Below are 25,554 nucleotides of genomic sequence, written 5' to 3'. Positions count from 1 at the left end.
GTGACTAATTTATATAGCATCTCTCATGAATATCAGTACACTACAGAGTATAAGTATGCACAGGGATTGAAGCAGATTGTGGCAACTATTCTACACCATCAAAAACCACACAACTTCATTTGGTCAAAATGATCATCTAGTTGTGTTCCTGTCCAACTGGGAGAACAGGCATCCAGCTGCCTTTGGAATCAATAGACTTCAAATTGCTGTTGGAGATGATACATTGAAAGAGTTGAAGAACTACTCATAACATGCAATCTTCATATAATATGAAGGTTGATCATCAAAGCAACAGCCCAACAACAAGAAAGAAAACCCAATACCTACATTGCTCATGTTATTAAAATGAAAGCTTACGGAAATTTAAGTTGACACTCTATCCTTTTTATAAGAAATAATCAATTAAAACGGTTTCCTTTCTATTGATCTTGGAGTCCAAAGACCCACTTCATTCAGCACTTATATTAGCTTCCTAGCATCTATGGATTTGATACACTATTGTTTTTTTTCTGAAGATTTTAAAATTTAGGGACAGATGTCCTTGATGTAATAAAGATTCAGCTCACTAAGCCTTTATTCCGCCACGTGTCTGTGATTATTGCAACTAGTACAATTACACTTTTTAGAAAGGGGAGTTCTTCAAAAGTGCCATAACCATCTTTCCTGCATGTACACTCAGGAAAAATACAGTTATAAGCGAGATGTGAATTGACCCTAGTTATCTCAATGACAAGTCTTGACTTAAAAGCTTAATGATATTGCTCCATTAACAGAACTAACCCAATGTACACCAGCTGGGGATCTGGCCCCAGATTTTTAAGTCATTTAGGTACACTATTTCATATATGGCCCTAATTTTGTAAACTCAACCTAGGGATCATAATTAAAAAGTGCAATTTGACCTACTTTGTAGATGAATTTGACACGCTTGATGTTGATATTTTCCTTCTTTGAGAATTATTTAACTAATATTAACTTCACATACCAGACTACTTTTATAGATGAGAAACATTTTAATAATTCTGACTTTTTCACACTTTGCTCCTTAATGAGGGACAGAGGGGCACAAGCTCTTGAGCAGTAGATTTTTTTAAAGCTTGCTTTTACTTCTAATGTATTTTGTTACACATGGGAATTACTAAGGACTTTTAGAAAAAAAGATTGTATTTAGTTCTGTTTTGGCTATGTATATTCTTAAAGGGTTTGAAGGCAAATGTTAAATTTGAGATTGAAAATGCAAAACTATTAGATCTCTCCTTTGCTTCTAATTGGCTTGCAACATAAATAAATATAGTGTAGAATCAAGATACCGGTCATTATTATCGTTGATATACAGAGCAGAGTATGTTTGCCTACATTTTAGCTGGAATGAAACAAGAAAAAAAAATACAGAAACTATCTACTGTCCCCCTTAAAAAACAATACAAACCAAACATTCTGCTTCTGCCCAGATGCCCAAAACTGTTCATAAAGCTGCAATAATGCAATATTAATCTCACAACCACAGGTTAAAATAGAACATTTATAAAGTTTTCTGAACTTTTTGGACAATCTTTTGGAGGGAACACCCTAAACATTCCACTAATCAAAGAAAACTGATGACTCCACATAATCATACATACAGGAAGGGTCAAGATCAGGGCACCTCTTTGACTGAAGATCAGACACAAAAATTCAACTAAAGCAACTTTGCTTCTTGTTAGACAAAACATTTAATGAGCTTCTATAGAATGAAATATTGAATATTTGCTGTGGCATGTAATGTGATGGACAGAGGAGCACAATGGATATTTTATCCCACCTCAAATTCTTTATAAAAACAGCCTAAAAGTTACAAATCTAATTGTTTTAATGTCTAAAACAGCACACAGAGTTTGCAAAGGACTGTTTGTGGTACAATTCTTAACAATTGAAAAAATTTCTAGAGCTAAATACAATCAGGCAGGCAAAAGAGCCAAAATCATAATTAAATTTAGGCTAACATACTAAAAAGTATAATTAAATATGGCTAATTTGGGACACTAGCTGTTATCAGCCAACTGGTCTACTGTACGTCATAAAACAAATACTGTATTCTACAGTGCTATTGGAAAGCAGCATTATACAGTTTCACTCATTTTTCTTTTACACAAAAAGGAAAGTTGGCAATTGTGAATAATCTTGCAAGTCTAATAAAAAGTGAATATCATCTCTAAGTGACTAAGCTCTTACTAGCACCAGCTAGTTAAAAAAATTGCTCCAACTAATGTTTAAGCAGCTACTGAACACAGCACAAAACTGACAGATAACAAGATTTATCTCAAGGAAGTAACATAAAAAGCTGCACCTGCATAGTGTACCATATTTTCATTTTGTTTTAATCTACAATGGTATGTCCTGGCTATTGGCATATACTTCATGCCCTACACTATGCCATAAAGTGAAATGCACATACAGAATTTTCTCCCAGCATGTATATATGATGTATAAGCAAGCACACTAATATTTAAAAGAATACCCTGATCACTGCACTTCATTATTAACAGATCTAAATGGAAAGAGCATTTCTGTGTATAGAATTAACTATTTGTTTGCAGTGTTATTATAGCTGTGTTGGTCTCAGGACATTAGGGAGACAAGGTGGGGGATGTAATGTCTTGTATTGGACCAACTTCTATTGATTAAAGAGACAAGCATTCAAGCTGACACAGAGTTCTTCTTCATGTCTGGGAAAAGTATTCAGTGACACAGCTAGATACAAAGTGGAATAGATTGTTTAGCATAAGATGTTAACATGTTGTAAGACATGTAACACGGCTGTTACTCTGAAACATGTTGTAAGAGACCATTCAAGGTGAAATCTGCAGTTAACACCTCTCCAGTCATAGGCAGGACACAGGCAGGTTAGTGGGTTATAGATTGCTGTAATAAGCCATAAATCCAGTGTCTTTATTAAATCCATGATTTTTAGTGTCTAACAAATTTATTAATTTAAGCTCTCAGGCTCATCCTTTGAAGGTTGTACAGGTTTCCTTTGAGAATAAGGACTGAGAGGTCAGACACGGAGTGAGCATTTTGTGAAAAATGTTCACCCATAGGTGATATGGTGTTTTTGTCTTTTCTATTTGTGTTCATTCTAGAGCATAATAATTGCCTTGATTCACCCACACAGTTGTTACTGGGACATTTAGTGCAGTGGATGAGGTATATCACATGTTTTAAGTGACAAGTGTAGGACCTATGGATCTTGAAGGGTATGTTGTGAGGCATGCTGATCATCATACCAGTGGGATATGTCTGCTGGTTTTGCATCTGTTAGGGCAGGGTCCTTTGTCCTCTTATTGCAGAGGTGTTAATTACTCACTTTACCTGGAATGGGTCTCTTACAACAGTGGTCCTTAACCGGGGGCAAATGTACCCCTGGGGGTATTCAGAGGTCTTCCAGGGGGTACCATCATCAACTCATCTAGATATTTGCTTAGTTTTACAACAGGCTTCATAAAAAGCACTAGCAAAGTCAGTACAAACTAAAACTTCATATGCACAATAACTTGTTTATACTGCTCTATATACTGTACATTGAAATGCAAGTACAATATTTATATTCCAATTGATTTATTTTACAATTATATGGTAAAATATGAGAAAGCAAGCAATTTTTCAGTAACAGTGTATTGTGACATTTGTGTATTTTTATGTCTGATTTTGTAAGTAAGTAGTTTTTAAGTGAGGTGTAACCTGCGGGTACGCAAGACAAATCAGACTCCTGAAAGAGGTACAGTAGTCTAGAAAGGTTGAGAGCCACTGTCTTACAACATGTTAACTCTCATGATAAACAAATCTGCTCCACCTTGTATTTAGCTGTGACACTTGGGTGTGTCTACACTGCAATAAAACACTTGTGGCATGCCTGTGTCAGTCAACACAGGCTCATGGGGCTATAAAACTGCAGCCAGTGTAGATGTTTGGGCTTGGGCTGGTGCCCAGGATCTGGGACCCAGCAAGTGGGGAGGGTGCCAGAGCCCAGCATCCAGCCTGAGCCCAAACACTTACAGCACAGTTTTGTAACCCCTCAGCCCAAGCCCTGTGAACCTGAGTCAGCTGACACAGGCCAGCAGCAGTGTTTTATTGCAGTGTAGACATACCCTCTGAGTACCTTTCCCAGACTTGAAGAAAAACTCAGTATAAGCTCGAAAGCTTGTCCCTTTCGCCAACAGAAGTTGATCCAGTAAAAAAATATTACCTCACCCACCTTTTCATTATAGAATTTACTGTATTTAAAATAATCTGCCTTTATTACTGTGCCTCATTGTCCATCAGTACCTTTACCTGATTTCACAGCTTGAGAGGGGTCAAATGAACCAAAATGAAATAGGTTTTTTTCTCTGCAAGGCTATTTTTTCAGGTGATGTAGCAAGATGCACAATGTAAAGAAAGCGATTATAATGCGTTTCAGCCTAGACTTAAGCATTGTAGTTCAACCACCACATTTGGAAAAAACTACACCTGAGTGAGAAAGTACAGTTCTATGCTCACATTTGAAATATGAATTGCAATTCATTACACAACTTCCTTTCACTCTTTGCAAATCAGACTATTATGCTGGTAACAAACAGCCCAATCCTTCAGTGCTTACTCATACAAGTGCTATAATTCCATTGACTTTAATGGGACTACCTACATCAGTAAGAACTGCTTCCAGGAATAAAGGTTGTTGAGGATCTGGCTCTACAGAACCCGGGTTTCAAAGGCAATGCTCCAGTACTTTCCCCCATCTCTGCATAGCTTGTAAAACTCTTAAAGGTAGGAAAATAAAATTTTGTTCACTGAAGTTTATAATTATTTGTAGATAGGTCAATTTTTTGCATTTAGTGGAAGTTCTTAAAAACACAGTTAAAGAATTCATAGTGCACAACAGCCCTTGTTTTGAAATTTATACACTGGAATTTCCAGATGTGAGAATGCTGCATCATAAAATTAGATGTGCTATAGAAAGCAAGAGGAGATTCATTATTTAGATTTATGGCAAGGTCCCTAAATATGAAGGATACCATAATAACAGAATTCCAGTACTGAAGCCCTCCATAGTATCCAAACAGGGTGAATATATGATAACTGCGGATAAGAACAGGTTAGTAGAAAATGCAATGTTATTTGACAAACAGGAAATCAAAATGAGGTACTCCACTCAAAGATGCCAGATTTTAGCATTCATCCTGTGAGTGGGTTTGAATTTTGACAGAAACAGTGTTTGTGAAGTCAAAAGTATGTATAACTTGGCAGAAACCACAACAATTTTAGTAGTCTCACAAATGTCAACAAATGACCACATTCTGCACAGTTATCAGGGTGAAATCCATTCAACCTGTAAAAAGTCCAAATATTTGGGCTGTATGTGAGTGGAATGAATAGTGGCTGGGGAACTGAAACCCACCTCTTCTAATTGGATGTGGGTGCCACCGAAGTGTCTATGGTACTTGGTTTCTGACAATTGGATTAGTTCTTTTGTGAGTAAGGATTTGCAGGCTACTATTGATGGTAAAGCTCTTAGGACCCTATCCTCCTCTGATTAAAGAAAAATTCTCGTTGACCTCAGTTGTGCAGAATCAATCCCTTAAGGGAGAGGTCAATGGGAGTTGAAGGCACAAAGTATCTCATGAGAGTTTCCTGGCACTTAGCAGTATCAAGCTTTAAATATTAATAGAAAGAATTCAGTTATCTAGCCATAGTTGAATAGGGATATTTAAGTATCAGATGTTTGGTCTTTTGGTCAGTTTTTTCACATCCTGTCCCCCTCCCCCTCTAGCATCACGCAGCATCTAAAAATTTGCACGGCTTATTAAAAAAAAATGTCTGACTTAATGAAACTATACTAAACAATCACTAAGAGACTTTTCTGCAGACATTGTGGGGGAGGGAATCATGAAATAATCACACAAAAGTATACTTAAAAATCACTACTACCAGTGACACATGCATATTTCTCATAGTCTAAATTGTTCATTTTCTCAACTTGAAAAATCTCTGGTAGTTTTTTTTCCAGCAATCTGTGTTCTGAATGAATTTATCAGGAAACACCAAACAAGCATCATCAATGTTCACTTTGAGCCAAAGAACAGTTTTGACAGTGTCTGCACTCATTCGCTTTACTCCAAAGACTGTTCCATGCTAAATCCTATGTTCCTGATAAACACAGACCAAATCTACTTGGTCCTGCAATGTGCCTTGAAGAAAAAAATTGTAATTATAAAAAAATTATAACCAAAAATCAATCATGATTAAATAAAACCCAAAGACATTTCAAATATCTGAAAAGAAGTTTTCAGAACACTGAAATATCATATGAAAATAAAACTGTATGATGATTTTGCTTATGGCCATGTTTGGAATATGAAGATTAAATGTATGCTATATTGATTACTCTTAATTTATATTATCTTGCAAGCAAAATTTATTTTATTCTTTCAATGATTTCTTAAAATATATTAATATTCTAAGAAATATTTACTTTTTGTTTAAGAATACAAATACCAACAAGAAGTTTTCCACTGACTAATTTAAAGTAATGGATCTATTCATTTTCCACCAAAGTGGGTGGTAGAAGACTCAGACCAGATTTTTATTTTTTTTTGGAAAACGTGCATATTACATCTACTAATGAGAGTGTGACAACATGACAATTCTACATAAACTGTTACTCAGATCTCTTTGACTTGAACTGAAATATAACTCCCATGTGGGAATCTGAGGATGATCTTTGATTTAAATGGAGCACAAAATGTCCTGGATTATCCTTCATGGATGGTGGCAGAACTGTTCCTCAAGACTTATGCTTCAAGACTTATCTGTTTTGTAGGACTTCCAGGCTTTTATTACCATCACCACGTTTTCTCCATGAAATGGATTGATAAATTGTGATATTAAGTAAGCCACGTTAAGTTTCCAGCTGTATATCCAGCTAGAAATCAAGCTAATAATACTGTAGCAACAAATGAACTAAAGGCAATAAATCATTCATATAAAAGTAACAAATGAAAATAAAATATATTAAGTTTCAATTGGCTATGCAGAATATTCCTGTACATACATACATTCATACACATACACTCACACACACACACCCCTGCAAGAATATTGAACTAGACACATGACCTTTCATCTCATCTCACCTCTATTACACCCCTTAGAGTTAGCTAAGTATTATTACCCTACTTCTGAGATATGGAAATTGGCACAAGAATGTCAAGTGATTTACTTAAGATCACACTTGAGTCAGTGGCACAGCCAGTAAATTAGAACCCAGATCTCCTAAATTTCAGTTTTCTGCTGTATCTAAAGTATATTCTAAGGCACTTTAGAGAGAGAAAAGCAGAAAGTGCAGTAGCCCTCAACCACCAGTAGTGCACTGGTTTCATCTTCCGGCCCTGAGCCTTAAACCTGCACCATCTGTGGCAAGACCTGCCCCTTGAGAACTGAACTTTTTAGCCACTCTCAATGCTGCAGCATGACACATAGTAACTGAACTGCTTTGGCAATTACACCATTGTCTCGAGACAGTTGTCATCTATGGGTATGTCTACACTGCAAAACACCCAGCTGAGCCCAAACATCTACATTGCAATATTACAGCCCCGTCACAGGCTATTGCAGTGTAGTCATACTCTAAGATCCGCTTAGTTTCAAAGTTATCTGTGTACTAGACTGTGCTCATTCCCTTATAGTTATAGGTAATTAAGAGTGATCTTTTTGTTAAAAACTGTGATATAACTATCTTTCATTAAAATTGTGAATTTTCAGTCTGAACATTATTTCAACCCTTTATTAAACATACTACATATTTTTACAAACACACCTTACTGTAGCATAATCTTTTTCACTCTTCCCTTCAAAACGGAATTATGAGGGTACATAATATTATCCATACTTCATTCTTTGCATAGAATGTTAACTAATATGTCGAACAAATGTGCAGTTAAGATAAAGTATATAGCCCTAATAAATTAATATCCGATATGCTGATCGTTCTAAAAATACAATTTAAAGTTATCCTGTGCAATAATTTTCAAACTGCTCATATTGTAGCTCAGTCAATGATCTGGAGCTAATGCACACATTAAAATGAAAAGTAAATACAATTTTTAGAAGCTTAGTATATCAGTAAATGAAACAACTATATATGAACAATGGCAAGATAAGGTATTTCCTTCATAAATTACAGCTTTTATTTACACATTTTTGTATTCAATGACAAAAGTCAATCTTGCAAACACTGATAGCATAAAATAGCTTGAATATCTCAACACATAGGTCAATCCTGCAATTTTTAATCACTTAGATAGTCTTTACTCATGCAAGTACTCTCATTGATTTCACGAGTTAAATTTCTGCCAGTTTTGCACTATAGTTCCTGATTTCTTTCCACCTGTAACACGTGTAATGCAGAGCACCAAACAATTTGTATTAAGATTCAGTAGGGAAATTGTTCTCAGTGGTAATTACAGAGTTTGAATATCTGGATTTCTGTTTTCCTTGGACATATTACTATGATATAATTAAATCCCTACTTTACACCTTCTTGCAACAAAAAGTATTTAATAAGAGTAAGATAGAAACACCTAGCCAATAACTTGCCCAGCACATTCCCAGAGCCCTCAACTCTAAGTGAGATGATTGGTAGTTAAAACACTCCATGCCTCTCAGGTCCTATATTAAATTCTCGTATTTCATCAGATCCCCAAAATTATGAGGCCACCTACACAGTACACCCTCAGTACATCATATGTTGAGATTTATCAGCAATATAAAATTAATAAATTTTTACATAACATGTAAACCTATACCCATGTAACTGTAATTATGAAGCATGTTTTGTTAAAATTCCTTCCTTCTAAAACACCGTCTTCAACTGAAAAAATAAATTAACTAATTGACATTAGAGATAATAAACCTTGTTGTAAATTGCATTAGCTTAATCCCCGAAAACTAATGAACTAAATAACCCTGAATTGGAGAACAAGACTGAAGAACTAGTATTTGTTGTTGACTATGATCTTCATATGTGCACGACTTTAGTTGTAAAATGACCAGCTATGGGTGTAGTTATGTATTTTTAATTATATTGTACTCTCTTCTTTGTACGAGGAAGATTGATACCCACCAGAAAGGTGGGTACTTTCCCACTTTGCAGATGATAGGGTTTTTTTTTTTCAAGGGAGTAGGATGGAGCAAGAAAGTGGGAGTAAATGGAATGGGTGGGGGAGAAAGGGTGAGACCTTAGCTCAGGGGTGGGTGAGCGTTTTAAGCTGGCCCCCGAGCTGCCACCAGTGTCTGGGGCTTGGCCGGGGGCCACAGCACACGGCTCATCACGCTCTGGCACTGCAGTCGGGACTCTGGGTTGGGGGCCACATCACGCAGTTTGGCCCTGCTCCCCCTGCTCCGGTGTGCCTGCCGAGGGCCGCACCATGCGGCTCCTGGAAGCCGGGCATGGCCCCACTCTGGCTCCTATGTGCTCCAACGGCCCCTTCCAGCACTCCAATCGGAGCTGCAGGGGCGATGCCTGCGGATGGGGCAACGCACAGAGTCGTCTGACCGCGCCTCCATGTAGGAGCCAGAGAAGGTCGTGCCACTGCTTTCAGGAGCCTCAAGCGCTGCTTGGAGCCTGCACCCCGAGCATCCCCCCACGCCCCAACCCTCTGCCCCAGCCCTGATCCCACTCCCGCTCTCCAAACCCCTTGATCCCAGCCCAGAGCACCCTCCTGCACCCCAAACCTCTCATTCCCAGCCCCACCCTAGAGCCCACACCCCCAACCAGAGCCCTCATCCTCTCCCACACCCCAACCCCAATTGTGTGAGCATTCATGGCCGCCATACAATTTCTATTCCCCAGCGTGGCCCTCAGGCCAAAAACGTTTGCCCACCCCTGCCTTAGCCTCTGGGTGCCAGAGACCTCTCCGATTCAGCCAATCAGAAAACAGAGAGCTGAACATTTCCCAGTGCAGCTAATCAGAGCGCCGCTACCAGGATATTCACTTTCAATGCAACCAAAGTGCAGACCCTCCACAAGAAAGCGATTGACTCCACCCGGAGCTCAAGTCCCTCGAGCAGCAGCTGCGGAGGCGATCCGCTCAGTCACCGTTCCAGTCAACGATTGGGCTAAATGCTGCTCAGTTACACGGGACTTAATCCAGATTTCCTCTGCCCCCTTAAGGGACATGAGTCCGGATTCACAACCGGTGTAACTGAGAGCAGCCGAGCCGACGGCCCCGTGTCTCCCTACTGGCCCCCGCGCTCGCCGAAAGTCCCATTGGGAAAATAACACAGGGTGCTTATCTATTGAGACTCCAGCCCGGTTCCTATAAACCATGGGGATGGATTAATGCGGAACCTACACTTAGCTTTATATCCCTAAAACCGCACTGGGGAACCCAGGTGGAAAACGGGGGTATATTGCTAACGTGCTCTCCTGGGGAAGCGGCGGAGTATCTCTGACATGTTTCCCTGTAGCTCCCATGGACGCATGGAAGTAAAGGCTGGATCCTCACGACTGCATATGTTACGTTTCCCTATAATGTATATGACATCACGAGGAGCTTCTGAAACCACCTACTTCTGAGATCACGTTTACTGGGAAAGCGTTCATCCTGGTAAATCCCTTCTGTCCTATTCAGTGCAACCAACTCAACCCACCTGCTAGGGGGTTTTTTCATTCTTCACCGCCCGCGGGGAATTAACTTTTTGTAACCTGCGGCACCAACCCATCTTGGACTCGAGTTAATTTTGCCACAGCGGCTACAGACGGAGACAGGAAGGAGCAGGGCTGCGACCACCCTCCCCATTTGGTGTAAACTGTTTTGCTGTGAGCAGTTTGGGGAGGAAGGTGATCTTTGCTGCCCTGCTGAAACGACCTCTCCCCTCGCGGCTGCGGCGATCAACCAAGACAATGAACTGTCAAGAAACATTCTTCCTGCCGCGACCCCTCTCAGGGCCCGATCCCGCGCCCCTGCAGTCAATGGGAGTACTACCCGGAACTCCCAGCTATTGGCTGCTGGATCCCTAGAGCGCCAGCTTGGGCAGTTTTGGTAGCAGCGGCGGGCAGCTCTCGCCTGAAAGCATCCCGAGTCCCCGCCGGGGAGCCGCCGCCCCAGGACCTGGAGCGAACGCAGCAGCCTCCGGCTTGCGGAAGAACCAGAAGTCACCCCGGCAGCGGCAACTACCGGACCCTCCAGCAGGGTGACGAGACCACGGTCCTGTCCGTGGGAGCGTCGTAACTTAGGAGAGTCCCAAACACCTCGCCTCTCCCCGGGCAGCACCGCCGCAGTTACACGGCTCCCATTTTCATTGCACATCCCACCTCCGAGCCTATCCGTCCCCCCCGGCCGCTCACCTTTTCTTTTCCTTGTCAGCAGTCATCATTGAGGCTGATGCCCTTTGTGCCGCTAAAACCAACTCGGCTCGCCAACAAGGGCTCCTCAGTCACGGCTGTGAGTGTCCTGCTTGCCGATCCCACCCCCCCAATCAAAAAACACACCCGGCAGGCTAGAGATCCCAGGCTTGGAGGGAGGAAGCCGGGTGTCGGGAAGGCCGGGGAATTGCTCGCTCGCTCGCAGCTGACAGCAACGCTGGTGCACTAGTTGTCCTCTAGGAAAAGGCTGAAGCAATCCTGGCCAGGTCGCCCCTGAGCTGACCATACAGTCTCAGGACACTGCCGAGGATTGTACAGCCCGCCCAGGGGGGAAGGGAGAGACCGGGTTCCCCCTGGAATCTGAAGCCCTGCCAGAAGAAAGTTCTCACTTTAAAACTTCAGGCTTCCCTGGGCTCCTGGGGGGCAGGTTCAGCCTCTTTAGCCCCGTCTCCCGCTCCAGCTGGAGCTGTCGCAGCTCGTTCTCCAATGGGGACGGGAGCTGGCTGAGCCCTCCTCCTCCCTCTGCCCCCTCCCACCGCGTCCACCCGGGCTCCAGCAGGACTTGCTGAGATGAGGTCAACGCCGCGAGAGGCGGCGGAGCGAGCGAGCGAGCGAGGGAGGGTGGCAGGGCCAGCCAGGAGAGCGCAAGGGGACGCGGGGGACGAGGTGGCGCCTGCCGGAGCCCCAGCCCCAGCGCTGCATGGCGGGGCATTTGCCCGGAGGGCTGAGGGAAGCTGGAGTCTTTCCTGCTGCTGCTGCGCTGCACGACACCCAGCCAGCCCCCTGCCAGCGCCTCGGGGGAAGGGCAGCCTGCGGGGGAGGGGGGCAGCGATTGCTTGGCAGGGGGCAATTCCCTCCCCGCGGCAGCGCCTGCTCCCGGCCCCGGGGGACGGATTTCCCTCCTCCGCGCGGTGCCTGAGCACTTGCTACATCGAGCTGGATGCTTCGCTGACCTCGCCCCGCAGCTCGGCGGCCGCGGAGGCGCAGGGGCCTGCGCTGCTGCCCCGGGCACTCCTAGCCCTTTCCCAGCCAGAGCAGCGGAGGGAGACGGGGCGAGCTGGCCGCGAATGGCCGCAGGGGAAGGTGGCGCGGAGCACCTGTCAGGTCAGGCAGAAACGTGACTGGGGCTGCAGACACGGGCTTGTGGATGACTGCTGTCCCTTCCCCTTACACCAAGTTTTTTGGTGTTTGGGTTTTGGGTTTTTTTTGGTTTGGTTTTTTTGCGTGGGGAGATTGTATTTTATACGAACTGTTTTTCTGTCCTGGATGCACCTGGTCTGGCGGTGTTATTGTTCAGACGCGACCAATCAAGCTACAATCATCATGCTTGTACCTTCTTAATGTATGCAGATGAGGCCTCCAATTTCCCTGCGCCTTCAGCTGGCCGGGGCTGCTCCTCCGACTAGGAGCGTCACAGAGGCGATGCCTCTAATTAATTAAGAAATAGCTATTTTGGCAACGATTCACAAAGGCATCGAGTGGAAGTTAGGAGCCTCCATACCTTTGTAGATCTGGGCCTTTGGTATTAAGGTTAAGACATTCAGAGACTATGGTGATGGGGTCAAAGAGACGTGATTGCTTGCTTTAGCCTGAAGTGTGCTTGGTAAAGTGAAATCCTGTTTTCACCACACAACTTGAAAACCAGGACTTTTTTTAAAAAAATCCTTCCCTCAGACTTGTTCTCACAAAATTTATCTATTTGGATTTATACCTTAACTAAAAAGCTCGTGCTCTAAGCACTTTCACAAAAATTAAAACTACTGTCCATATTAATACATCTTTCATAGCAGTAGCCACAAACCCAGCAGCCACTTCTCAAGCTCCAAACCAAAATTAGTCAGCCACAGGTTGATTAAAAATACGCCCCCCACAACTACTAACTCCCAGTGCTTGATTAAGCTTTTAAATATTAGTATCACAAATGCGAGTTCAAAATGAGGGAGGCAAGGGGGGCATGGTGATAGTGCAGGTCACATCTCGAGAGAGTGAGCACTAGAGCATAAGTCTGCACAGGCCCTCTACTTACTGATCTTCCTTCCTCAGACTTATACAGTGGATTTAAAAAAAAACAAAACAAAACCTTATTTTCTTGTTCAAATAAAAACAGCAATACACTTTTTTTAAAAATTAAGCATGCTGATATTAAGTGTCTGCTGGGAAAATAAAGTACTACTGTTCAACTCCCGTGAGCTCCTGCTATGACATTTTTCAAATTGTATAATTAAATAAGTCTCTGCTGTATCAAAACATTAAATAGGTTGTAGTGTGAGGAAATAGCTATTTATCATCTTAATTGCATTCATAATATCTAAATAATTCAGTTTAATTTTTTTTAATTAGACAACTCAAACCCAAAACATCTTTTCTTCAGAATAAAAATCACTTGTTTTCTTACACTTCACAGTAATGGAAATAATTTGGCATTTTGCCTATAATGGATTATTTCTCTGTTATTCAAAGCTTAGCAGTTTTGCCATGCCATTTCCTTATGCAACCTGTTTAAACAACATGTGCATTTCCATATTAGCAATACATTCTGCTCATCTGAAGAGAGCTACCCATGCTTCTACAGCAGCAATCTGATTATGTGGTAACAGTTTCTTATACAACAGAACCTACACAAAAGAAAAACGTAAATATTTAAAACCTAAATAAACTTGGTTAAACAGAATTTGTATGTACAGGGCTAAGTTTAGCCTTCAAGCGCTAAAAGAATGCAGCAGGATCAAAGAACCAGTCATTCATTCTCTAGATTAACTTGAGTTCTTGGTCCTTCACTGATTTTTGCTGATGGCACTGCTTCTCTCTATATCTGAAGATTCTTTACATGAATAAACAACTTGACTTCAGAGTCAGACAAGCAAAGAATTTAAAATACCCAGTAAAACTCAGGTCTTACCCTTTGGCCTAGCCCTAGCAACGCTGTTCTAGATGGCCACAATGTGGCTGATTTGCAGCACGCATTTCTTGCTCCTTTGACCAGCAGGGGCTGAAAGTACAGGAGCAGTAATGGCCTGCTGAACAGTGACTCCCCAACATGACAGAGGAATGATGATGGACTTCAAAGTATACCCTATTCTTTCCTTGCCCAGGACCATGATAGCGATGATATTGCTATGTCATGGAGATAAGGAAAGAAAATACCGATAGAGGATTTTCAAGGTTGTCAGCCATGCATCAATTATCAGAATAATAAAAGGGGGAAATCCTGGCCCCATTGAAATCATGAGAGTTTTGGCACTGACTCCAGAGGCATCAGGATTTCAGCCACAGATTCTATAAAATGGTTTTAAGATTACCAGAAATGACAGTATAAACAACCAGTTCTCAATCCTGGTGAACGGAAGAGGGAACAGATGTTCCACATTTGAAAAGAGTGTTACAATTTTCAGCAAACCAAAACATATCCACCTATTCTAGGGGCCAAATATAAGAACATAAGAATGGCCATACTGGGTCAGAGCCAACGTCCATCTAGCCCAGGGGTCTCAAACTCAAATCACCAGGAGGGCCACATGAGGACTCGTACGTTGGCCCAAGGGCCGCATCACACACACACCCGCTGCCCCCGCTCCACCCCCACCCACTGGGTGCAGCAGGGGGGTCAGGGCAGGGAGTTGGGGTACAGGAGGGAGTGCAGGAGGGGCTCAGGTTCCAGCCCGGTGCCGCTTACCTTGAGCGGCTCCGGAGTGGCAGGGGTGAGCACCTGGGCCAGGGTAGGCTCCCTGCCTGCCCTGGCCATGGCCCCATGCCACGCTGCTGCAGGAAGTGGTGGGCACCCTGTCCCTGCGGCCCTGGGGGGAGGGGGAGCAGAGAACTCCATGAGCTGTTCTTGCCTGTGGGTACCTCCCCCAAAGCTCCCATTGGCTGGGAACGGGGAAGCGCGGCCAATGGGAACTTCGGGGGAGGTACCCAGGGGCAAGAACAGCTCACGGAGTTCTCTGCTCCCCCTCCCCCCGGGGCCACAGGGAAGTGGTGCCTGCCGCTTCCCGGAGCACCACGGAGCCCTCAGCACCACGGGGTTGGCAAATCCACTGGCTGGATCCAAAGCCCTGAGAGGCTAGATCCAGCCCGGGGCCGTAGTTTGCCCATCTCTGGCCTGGAGATAGGGTGGGGATGCGGCGCACTGGGGGTGGGGGGGCACGGGAAGCTTGGAGGGCGCAGGGGAGAACCCCGCGGGCCGCGTGTTTGAGACCCCTGATCGAGCTCAATATCCTGTCTTCTGACAGTGGCCAATGCCAGGTGCCCCAGAGGGAATGAACAGAACAGGTAATCATCAGGTGATCCATTCCCAGTCGCTCATTCCAAGCTTCTGGCAAACAGAGGCTAGGAACACCATCCCTGCCCATCCTGCCTAGTAGCCATTGATGGACCTGTCCTCCATGAACTTATCTAGTTCTTTTTTGAACCCTGTTATAGTCTTGCCCTTCACAATATCCTCTGGCAAGGAATTCCACAGGTAGATTGCATTGTGTGAAAAAATACTTCTGTTTGTTTTAAACCTGCTGCCTATTAATTTAATTTGGTGACTCCTAGTTCTTGTGCTATGAAAAGGAGTAAATAACACTTCCTTATTTACTTTCTCCACAGTCATTTTATAGACCTCTATCATATCCCCCCTTAGTCATCTCTTTTCTAAGCTGAAAATTCCCAGTATTATTCATCTCTCCTCATAGGGCAGCTGTTCTATACCCCTAATCATTTTTGTTGCCCCTTTCTGAACCTTTTCCAATATATGTTTTTTGAGATGGGGCAACCACATGTGAACACAGTATTCAAGATGTGGGCATACCATGGATTTATAGAGGCAATAAGATATTTTGTCTTATCTATCCTTTTCTTAATGATCCCCAACATTCTGTTCACTTTTTTGTCTGCCGCTGCACACTGAGTGGATGTTTTCAGAGAACTATCCACAATGCCTCCAAGATCTCTTTCTTGAGTGGTAACAGCCAATTTAGACCCGATCATTTTATATGTATAGTTGTGATTATGTATTTCAATGTGCATTAGTTTGCATTTATCAACAGTGAATTTCATCTGCCATTTTGTTGCCCAGTCACCCAGTTTTGAGAGACCCTTTTGTAGCTCTTCGCGGTCTGCCTGGGACTTAACTATCCTGAGTAATTTTGAGTATCATCTGCACATTTTGCCACCTCTCTGTTTACCCCTTTTTCCAGATCATTTGTAAATATGTTGAATAGGACTGGTCCCACTACAGACCCATGAGGGATACCACTATTTACATCTCTGCATTCTGACCATTTATTCCTATCCTTTGATTCCTATCTTTTAACCAGTTACCAATCTATGGGAGGACCTTCACTCTTTTCCCATGACAGCTTACTTCGTGTAAGAGCCTTTGGTGAGGGACCTTTTCAAAGGCTTTTTGAAAATCTAAGTACCCTATATCCAACGGATCCCCTTGTTCACATGCTCGTTGACCCCTCAAAGAATTACAGTACATTGGTGAGTCATGATTTCCCTTTACAAAAACCATGCTGACTCTTCTCGAACAAATTATGTTCATCTATAGGTCTGACAGTTTTGTTCTTTATTATAGTTTCAACCAATTTGCCTGGTACTGAAGTTAGACTTCCCAGCCTGTAATTGCCAAGATCACTTCCTGAGCCCTTTTTAAAAACTGGCATCACCGTAGCTATCCTCCAGTTACTTGTTACAGAAGCTGATTTAAATGATAGGTTACAGACTACAGTTAATAGTTCTACAATTTCACATTTGAGTTCCTTCAGAACTCTTGGGTGAATACCACCTGGTCCTGGTGACTTATTACTGTTTGGTTTGTCAATCTGTTCCAAAACCTCCTCTAATGACGTCAATCTGCGACAGTTCCTCAGTTTTGTCACCTAAAAAGAATGGCTGAGGTTTGAGAATTTCCCTCACATCCTCAGCTGTGAAGACTGATGGCAAAGAATTCATTTAGTTCCTCCACAATGGCCTTTTCGTCCTTGAGTGCTCCTTTAGCATCTCAATCGTCCAGTAGCCCCACTGGTCGTTTCGCAGGCTTCTTGCTTCTGAGATACTTAATTTTTTTGCTACTACTTTGAGTTTTTGGCTAGCTGTTCTGCATATTCTTTTTTGGCCTAATTCTATTTTTTACACTTCATTTGCCAGAGTTTATGCTCCTTTCTGTTTTCCTCACTAGGATTTAACTTTCACTTTTTAAAGGATGCCTTTTTGTCTCTCACTGCTTTTTACTTTGTTTAGCCATAGAGGCACTTTTTTGGTTCTCTTACTATGTTTTTTAATTTGAGGTACACATTTAAGTTGAGCCTCTACTATGGAGTCTTTAAAAAAGTATATATACACACACCTTACTTTGCTGTGCTGGGATTAAGTAGCATTTAAGGGAAGCTATGCATTTTACAGGGTTTTCACTTTTGGCACTGTACCTTTTAATTTCTATTTAACTAGCCTCCTCATTTTTGTGTAGTCCCCCTTTCTGAAGTTAAAAGCTACAGTATTGGGCAGCTGTGGTTTTTTCCCCACCACAGGAATGTTAAATTGAATTATAGTATGATCATTATTACCAAGCAGGCCAGCTTTATTCACCTTTTGGACCAGATCTTGTGCTTCACTTAGGACTAAATCAAGAATTGTGTCTCCTCTTGTGGGTTGCAGGACTAGCTGCTCCAAGAAGCAGTCATTTAAGGAGTCAAGAAACTTTATTTCTGCATCCCATCCTGAGGTGAGATGTACCCAGTCAATATGGGGATAGTTGAAATCCCCCATTATTAGTTATTGAGTTTATTTTTATAGCCTCTCTAATCTCCCTGAGTATTTCAGTCACTATCACCATTGGCTGCTATATTATTAGAGCATTACTATCCATAGAGATTCTATGGTACAGTTTTGTTCATTTAAGATTTTTTACTTCATTTGATTCTGTACTCTTTCACATCTAGTGCCACTCCCTCACCAGCATGATCTGTTCTGTTCTTCCAATATATTTTGTACCCTGGTATTACTGTGTCCCATTGATTATCCTCATTCCACCAAGTTTCTGTGATGCCTATTATATCAATATCCTCATTTAGTATGAGGCATTCTAGTTCACCCATCTTGTTATTTAGACTTCTAGCATTTGAAAACAAGCAGTTTAAAAAACTTGCCACTTTTTTTCTGTCTCAATTACATCACGTAATGGCAATGGGACTTTTTTTCATTTGACTGTTTCTCAGATCCTACCTGTATTGTATCTTCCATCCTCTCCTTACTAGGACATAGAGAATCTCCATTAATAGATCCACCCCTAAGGCAGGTCTCTGTCCAAACCAGGTGCTCCTCCACATGTTGGCTTTCCCCCAGCTCTTAGAGCCGTTTTTAAGCTATGACCTTGTTAATTTGCTTCCATTTTGGTTTAGGTGGAGCCCCTCCTTCCTGTATAGGCTTCCCCTTTTCCAAACGTTTTCCCAGTTCCTAATAAATCTAAACCCCTCCTCCCTACACCATCGTCTGATCCATGTATTGAGACCTTGCAGTTAGACATGCAGGGCCAGTTAGGCAGAACTGGAAGCATTTCAGAGAATGCTACCATGGAGGTCCTGGGCTTCAATCTCTTACCTAGCAGCCTAAATTTGGCCTCCAGGACCTCTCTCCTATCTTTTCCTATGTCATTAGTACCTACATGTACTACAACCACCATCTCCTCCCCAGCACTACACATAAGTCTATCTAGATGTCTCAAGAGATCTGCAACCTTCACACCAGGCCGGAAAGTCACCATGAGGTTCTCCCGGTCATTGCAAACCCGGCTAGCTATGTTTCTAGTGATCGAATCCCCCATAACTATTACCTGTCTTCCTAATAACTGGAGTTCCCTCCCCCAGAGAGGTATCTTCCGTGCCACATCTGAAAGGAGGATCCCAGCTATGGGATCATTTCCCTCTGCTCCAGTTGGATGTGCTCTTTCCCTGAGACTTTCATCCTCCTTAACAGCAAAGAGGCTGTCAGACCAAGGGTGGGACCATTCTACTGTGTCCCAGAAAGTCTCATCTATGTACCTCTCTGTCTCCCTTAGCTCCTCCAGTTCAGCCACCCTGGTCTCCAAAGCCCATACACGGTCTCTGAGGGCCAGGAGCTCCTTGGACCGAATGCACACATACACCACCTGCCCATAGTGCAGGTAATCATACATGCTATAGTGGGTGCAATAAACTGTATAGCGCCCCCTGTGTTGCTGGATTTCTGCCTGCATTCTCTTTTTATTCCTGCAGCTTGTTCCTTTGTTGGTGTTTTGTTTTCATCGGGGGTGTTTTGGGGGCTTTAAGTGTAGCTAGCGCCCCCTCAACACTCCCCCTCAAAACTCCCATGTTAACTGCTCCTGTTCACTAGCTCCTCTGCTCATTTAGGGGTGGGCCCTGGTCTTCGTGAGTAGCCCCGCCCCCTGGTTAAGGGCTGCTAAGGGGCTTGGGGTCAAAGCCTGGTTAAGAAGCTCTCCTTAGCAGGCTGCTAGGCTTAGCACATAGAGTCCCCCAAACAAACAAACAAACAGACCACATGGTATGTTTCAGTCAAGCACACCACAAACACACCCTACAGACAAACTTACCCCAAGGGTCACATAATTGCTCCTCCTTCACCCGGAGAACTCCCTCACAAAACTTTTCAGTGCTGCTTATATGATTCACTATGTGAAAATAAAGCACTCTTCAGTACTCTTATATAAAGGAGAAAATTTCTCCCATGAAAAATCCTTGCTGGAGCCTGGTATTCAGACAGAGAAGTACAAAATTTTATTCCCAAATGCACTGTTACTCTTATATTTTTGGCATTATAAGGAGTTGAAAAGGCCACATTTGCTAGCAGTGATATCTAAAAGATGCAGTATTTCCTATTCTAAGTTCAGGGAAATACTGCCATATTTCAAGTACCACTGACTGTTTTAAAAAGTATATACTGTGGTTGTTTAATAAATGTAGTATTCTGTGCAAAGTACAGCAATAGAACAAAATGACCAAATATTAAAAACGAACAGAAGCCCCAATGCAGCAACAACAGCTTGTCCTCTTGGCACAGATGGCATTTGTATTACTCTATATGTTTTTACTATGTCACATAGGTGCAATATAGCCAGATTAGAGTGGCAGGGTCAACTGCCAGGGAAACACTCAGGAGAGAGGATACTCCATGAAGTGACCTCTGTAGAGCTTTGTCAGTGTACACTCTTTAAACAGATAGCAAGTCCAGGAAACTGCAGAGCAGCAGGGGGTCAGGCTTGGAAACCAGACTATCCCTAAGGTCGGTGTATCCCTGCACAATGCTCCTGTGGGCTCCCTCCAGAACACAGTGTTATAGGAACATGCTGTTACAAGCCATGTAGCCACTGGGTTTTTCCTGGCACGTGTGACTCATTCTTACTCTAATGGGATTGATGGTGCAGAGGTCAGTTACTGCTGGTTCCATACCGATTTCCAGCAGAAGTTTGTATGGTGCAAAGAGGAATATGAAGTAGACTGCATCTGCACAGGGCTTCTATGGCAGGGGTGGGCAAACTTTTTGGCCCAAGAGCCACATCTGAGTATGGAAATTGTATGGCGGACCATAAATGCTCATGAAATTGCGGGTTGGGGTGGGGCCAGAAAGGGGGCTCCGGGCTGGGGATGAGGGGTTGGGGTGCAGGAGGGTGCTCCAGGCTGGGACCGAGAGGTTCAGAGGGGGATCAGAGCTGGGGCGAGGGGGTCAAGGGTGCAGGCTCTGGGCGGCACTTACCTCAAGCTGCTCCCAGAAGCAGCGGCATGTCCCCCCCTCCAGCTCCTATGTGGAGGTGCAGCCAGGCGGCTCTGTACACTGCCCTGTCTGCAGGTGCTTGGGGCAGGGGCAGCGTGCAAAGCCCTTTGGCTGCCTCTCCACATAGGAGCCGGGGGGTGGGGGGGGAGGGGAATGACATGCTGCAGTTTCCAGAAGTCACGCAGAGTGAGGCAAGACCCGGACCCTGCTCCCCAACGGGAGCTTGAGGGCTGGATTAAAACATCTGGAGTGCCAGATGTGGCCCCTAGGCTGTAGTTTGCGCACCCCTGGTCTATGGCCTCCTGAGTCACGAAACATTCAGAGATCTGTTTTCACTCCATACCCTCAGGGAGGTCTCTGACCCCAGTTGCTCCCATTTAAACTGTATAATTATAGAGCATCTCACCAGAGTGGAAATAATTTAAGTGTCTCAATATCTATCTTTAAATTTATATTCTTAATATTTCATTAAGATCAGTATGTGGCAATGAATTTCCTAGTTCTTTAACACCTGTTCCAAAACCCACCAAAGTCAATAGAAAGGCTCCTATTTGCTTCAACGGGGGGCGGGGGGGGGGGGTGTTCAATTTGACTCAGACAGAAAAGGGGCAGGGAGAGAAGAGAGGAAATCAATTGCATATTGAAATAAAAATCAGGAGTCTAACTTGTATTGAAACAATGCACAATGAAACAGACAAATCTGAAATTTCTATGGGTTCCCTTAAATGCTTCTTAATCCCAGCATAGCAAAGTAAGGTATATGCACACACTTTTGAGAACACTATTTTATGTAACCAGACATTCAAATCAATGTATGCAACGTGTTTATTTGAACAAAACTAGTCTCTGAAATAGCATGTCTCTCTGGAGTACTGTAAATACATGTAACAGTATATATATTTGCTTAAAATGCAGTGGAAAATCATGAAGACATGATTTTCAAACATATAATGACTCTAGGTCAGTACTGCAGAATGCTGAGGCCCAGATCCTCAAAGATATTTGGCTTCCTAACTTGATGGACGTTAGGAGCCCAAATACTTTTGAGGATTTAGGCCCAGTGCCCTCTATGGAGTGCGCAGCACACTCAATTCCCACAAATTAAGTGGGATTTGAGGGCACTCTGCACCTTGCGGGGATGAGCCCCTCCCAAACCTCTTCTTTTTTAAAGTTCTAAACCATAATTTTTAGAATATATCCATTGCACACTTTTCACAAAGGATTACATTCATGAAAAGGTGTTTTAAAATTAAGCCATTTTTGAATTAGCCAAGTTCCAAATTATGTGGAAAACTTCAATGCTATGAAAAGAATTGTGAATCACAATTTTATTGAAAGGAGCACCAGGGCTGTGCCCCTACACATGCTTTTATTTCTTATTTTTAAGATGGCTTATTTTGAGAGGCTTGGGGACATGAATTCCTCTTGGATGAATTTTTGTCCCCATTCTCTTCCTTTTCTTGCCTCATCACCAGACAATGCAACACTGTATCACAACATAATGCTGACACCTGAAGTGACAACAATCTGTTTTTACCACTGGTGGCAAAGGCAAGTTTTTAATTAGGTTTTGTCCTGTTAGCCCTGCAGAGCCAATCCCTGGGGAGGAAAAGTGGGACACAGCATGGCATAGCGCAGTGTTTCCCAAACTTGGGATGCCGCTTGTTCAGGGAAAGCCCCTGGTGGGCCAGGCCGGTTTGTTTACCTGCTGCGTCCGCAGGTTCAGCCGATTGCGGCTCCTACTGGCCACGGTTTGCCACTGCAGGCCAATGGGGGCTGCGGAAAGTGGCGTGGGCCAAGGGACGTACCGGCCGCTGCTTCCCGCAGCCCTCATTAGCCTGCGGTGGTGAACCACGGCCAGTGGGAGCTGTGATCGGCCGAACCTGTGGACGCGGCAGGTAAACAAGCCAGCCCGGCCTGCCAGGGGCTTTCCCTGAACAAGCGGTGTCCCAAGTTTGGGAAACACTGGCATAGCAGATAGGCACTGTCCTTGGATTCCAAAGACCCGAGTTCTAGTGCCAGCTCTGCTGAGTGACCATGGGTATGTCACTTCCCTTCCCTGTGCCACAGTCTCCCCATCTAGAAGATGGGGATAATGACACTAATATGCTTTGTAAAGCCCTCTAAGTTCTATTCTTTTCTGGCTCATGCCACAATTGTTAACAGAGATATAGATGCAGAATATTTATTACTGGTGACATGTTACAGAAAAAGAAAAGCTTGAATAGTTAGCAGGGTTGGCAGCTAATTAAAATAATCTTTACTTATAAATAGGGCAAGTCTGATATGAAATTCAAAGACAGATGATGCCATTTTGGCAGTCATTTTTCAGATTGTGGGTCATATCAGCTAGCATAGATCAGCACTGCTGCACTGAGTTCACTGCACATTCTATAAATCACTTTAGGAAAACCTTTTAAGTAAGTCCAGTCCTGTAGTCTTCACAGAAACAGAGCTCCTGTTGAAAGGACTCTACAATCAAGCATGAAAATAGCATTTCAGGGGAGAGGTTTGTGATTTTTTAAGAAGCTTCAAGATACAGAACGCACACCTTCAAGAAATTACTAAACAGATAAGCTCAGTCATTTTAAGGCATTGATTACTTACAGGCACATTCCTGACGTTTCAGCCATCACACACCCTTGAGAAAGGCCTGATGGCCAAAATGCTGGGAATGTACCTGTAAATATTAAAAGGCTTAAAATTACTGAGTTTCTCTCTTCACCTTTTTTGGAAGGTGTGCTTAGTCTATGTTGAAAAATTCACAATATTGCAATGATCACTGTAATAATGTATACTGAGGATGTCTTAGTGCTACAAGAAAGGTGAAGTATTTAAACTTGCCACAACAGTCTCACATGACTATTTCTTCTATGATAATTACTGATTTGTCTTTTACAAGTTTGTTGCATTAGGATCTATTTTAAAGAAAAATGGTGACTAATGAATATTGAAAAAAAATCCCCACATAGTGTTGGCAAAGCTTACCTGATAGAAGACCAGGAATTGGAGCAGCATGTGTGAGGTTTATGTAACTTGTTGAATGAAGAAGGGTTTATTCTCCTGTCTTTCTGCAGATTATCTAGTGATCTTGTGCTTTCTGGTTAGACTTAGCGTAAAAGATTGAACTGTTGAAGATTATAGATAATGCTTTTGGAAACAAGGGCCCTAATCCATCAACACATTTAAGCATATGCCTAACTTTAAGCATTGAGTAGTTCCACTGTAATCAATGGGACTATTTATATGCTTAAAGTTAAGGACATGTTGATTCAACATGTTTAAAGCACCAATTAAAAGGAGCCAGTTACATAATTTCTAAAACATATGTTTGCATCAAATGTTTTGTAGGATACCAGCATTATTCATATTTAATGCAGTTAAATAGTTATAATGAAGAAAGCTACTTTTCTTTCACAGTTATAACATTTATCTGCTGAAAGCCTTGTGATCCTTCTGGAGGAAAGGCACCATATAAGTGTAACATTACACACTTCATATCGCACTTTGAAACCAGCCATCACTGTAAATATTATTCTAGCTCTCAGTGCACCAGCATGATGTTGAAGCAGCATGTAGCCTCCTTCTGCCTCTTGATGTGATCTCCACTGAAGGACACATACATGCAAGTACTTCTGTAGTACTGCAGGCTTCTTTGTGAGGCAAAACCAGAGACATTTAACAAGTGGGGAGTTCAATTCCCTTCAGGGTTAATAAAAAAAACCACCACTTAAAGTTGCTGTTCACACATGAGTCTATCTCCAAACACTGCTAAAGTATAAAGTCACCACCACCCCTCAATCCCCAAGAACAGTGCTCTTGCTAGAGGAAGTGGAGCAATATTGTGTGAGGATTCCACCACCACTGCAAGAGCAGTGCAAACTGTAGAGGTGTTCAGAGCAGTATGAGGAAGTAATGAAGGATTCCTCCAGTAACAAAGCTGCTGCCTAACCCTGTAGCCTTTACTCATGTGAGCAATTTTTTATGCACAGCAGGTGAAATTCACTCCTGTGTAGAACACTAGATTTTCAAATGTGCCAAGGGATTAGGATCACACATGCTATAGATTTTCAATGGAATGTATGCTCCTAAATCCCGTCAGTGCGTTTGAAAGGGTCTTTCCGAAGGTTTCAGTGATGCACAGGCCTGCACTGACTCTTTGCACAAGGCTGAATTTCACCATTAAGTGGATCCATTGACTTAAATTGAGGGACAAATGGGGACAGGAGCAAAGAACTCTATCACCATAATTCTAGTTCTGAGAGACAGGTCCCTAGTAATCTGTGTAAATAGAGTTGGGTGGCTTTTATTCCCCAGAGGTGCTAATTTAGCATAATTAAGAGCCTAACAAATTTTAGTTTTAAAATGGAGACGTGTTTAAATTACAGAAGTTTAACAAAGCCTCCAAAAAGCTATAAACTCCC

At 42.9% G+C, this 25,554-nt stretch overlaps 1 protein-coding gene and 1 long non-coding RNA gene across 2 annotated transcripts in view; one reads left to right on the top strand and one right to left on the bottom strand.

The window, feature by feature from the left end:
- The window catches only part of EPAS1 (endothelial PAS domain protein 1), a 147,038-nt gene extending 133,043 nt beyond the window's left edge, over positions 1–13,995 (bottom strand). Inside the window, exon 1 of the mRNA XM_027825222.3 lies at positions 11,363–13,995. Coding sequence (XP_027681023.2) covers positions 11,363–11,391 — 29 coding nt within the window. The 5' untranslated portion in view covers positions 11,392–13,995. The remainder of the gene's footprint in view (positions 1–11,362) is intronic.
- Positions 12,355–25,554, top strand: part of LOC122465213 — a 59,539-nt gene continuing 46,339 nt past the window's right edge. The window contains exon 1 of the long non-coding RNA XR_006289883.1: positions 12,355–12,484. This is a non-coding gene — a long non-coding RNA (uncharacterized LOC122465213). The remainder of the gene's footprint in view (positions 12,485–25,554) is intronic.

This window comes from Chelonia mydas, chromosome 3, assembly GCF_015237465.2.
Source record: "Chelonia mydas isolate rCheMyd1 chromosome 3, rCheMyd1.pri.v2, whole genome shotgun sequence".
NCBI classification, from domain to species: domain Eukaryota; kingdom Metazoa; phylum Chordata; order Testudines; family Cheloniidae; genus Chelonia; species Chelonia mydas.
Note: the sequence above shows the minus strand (reverse complement) of the source record. Positions and strands in the feature narration are given on the sequence as shown.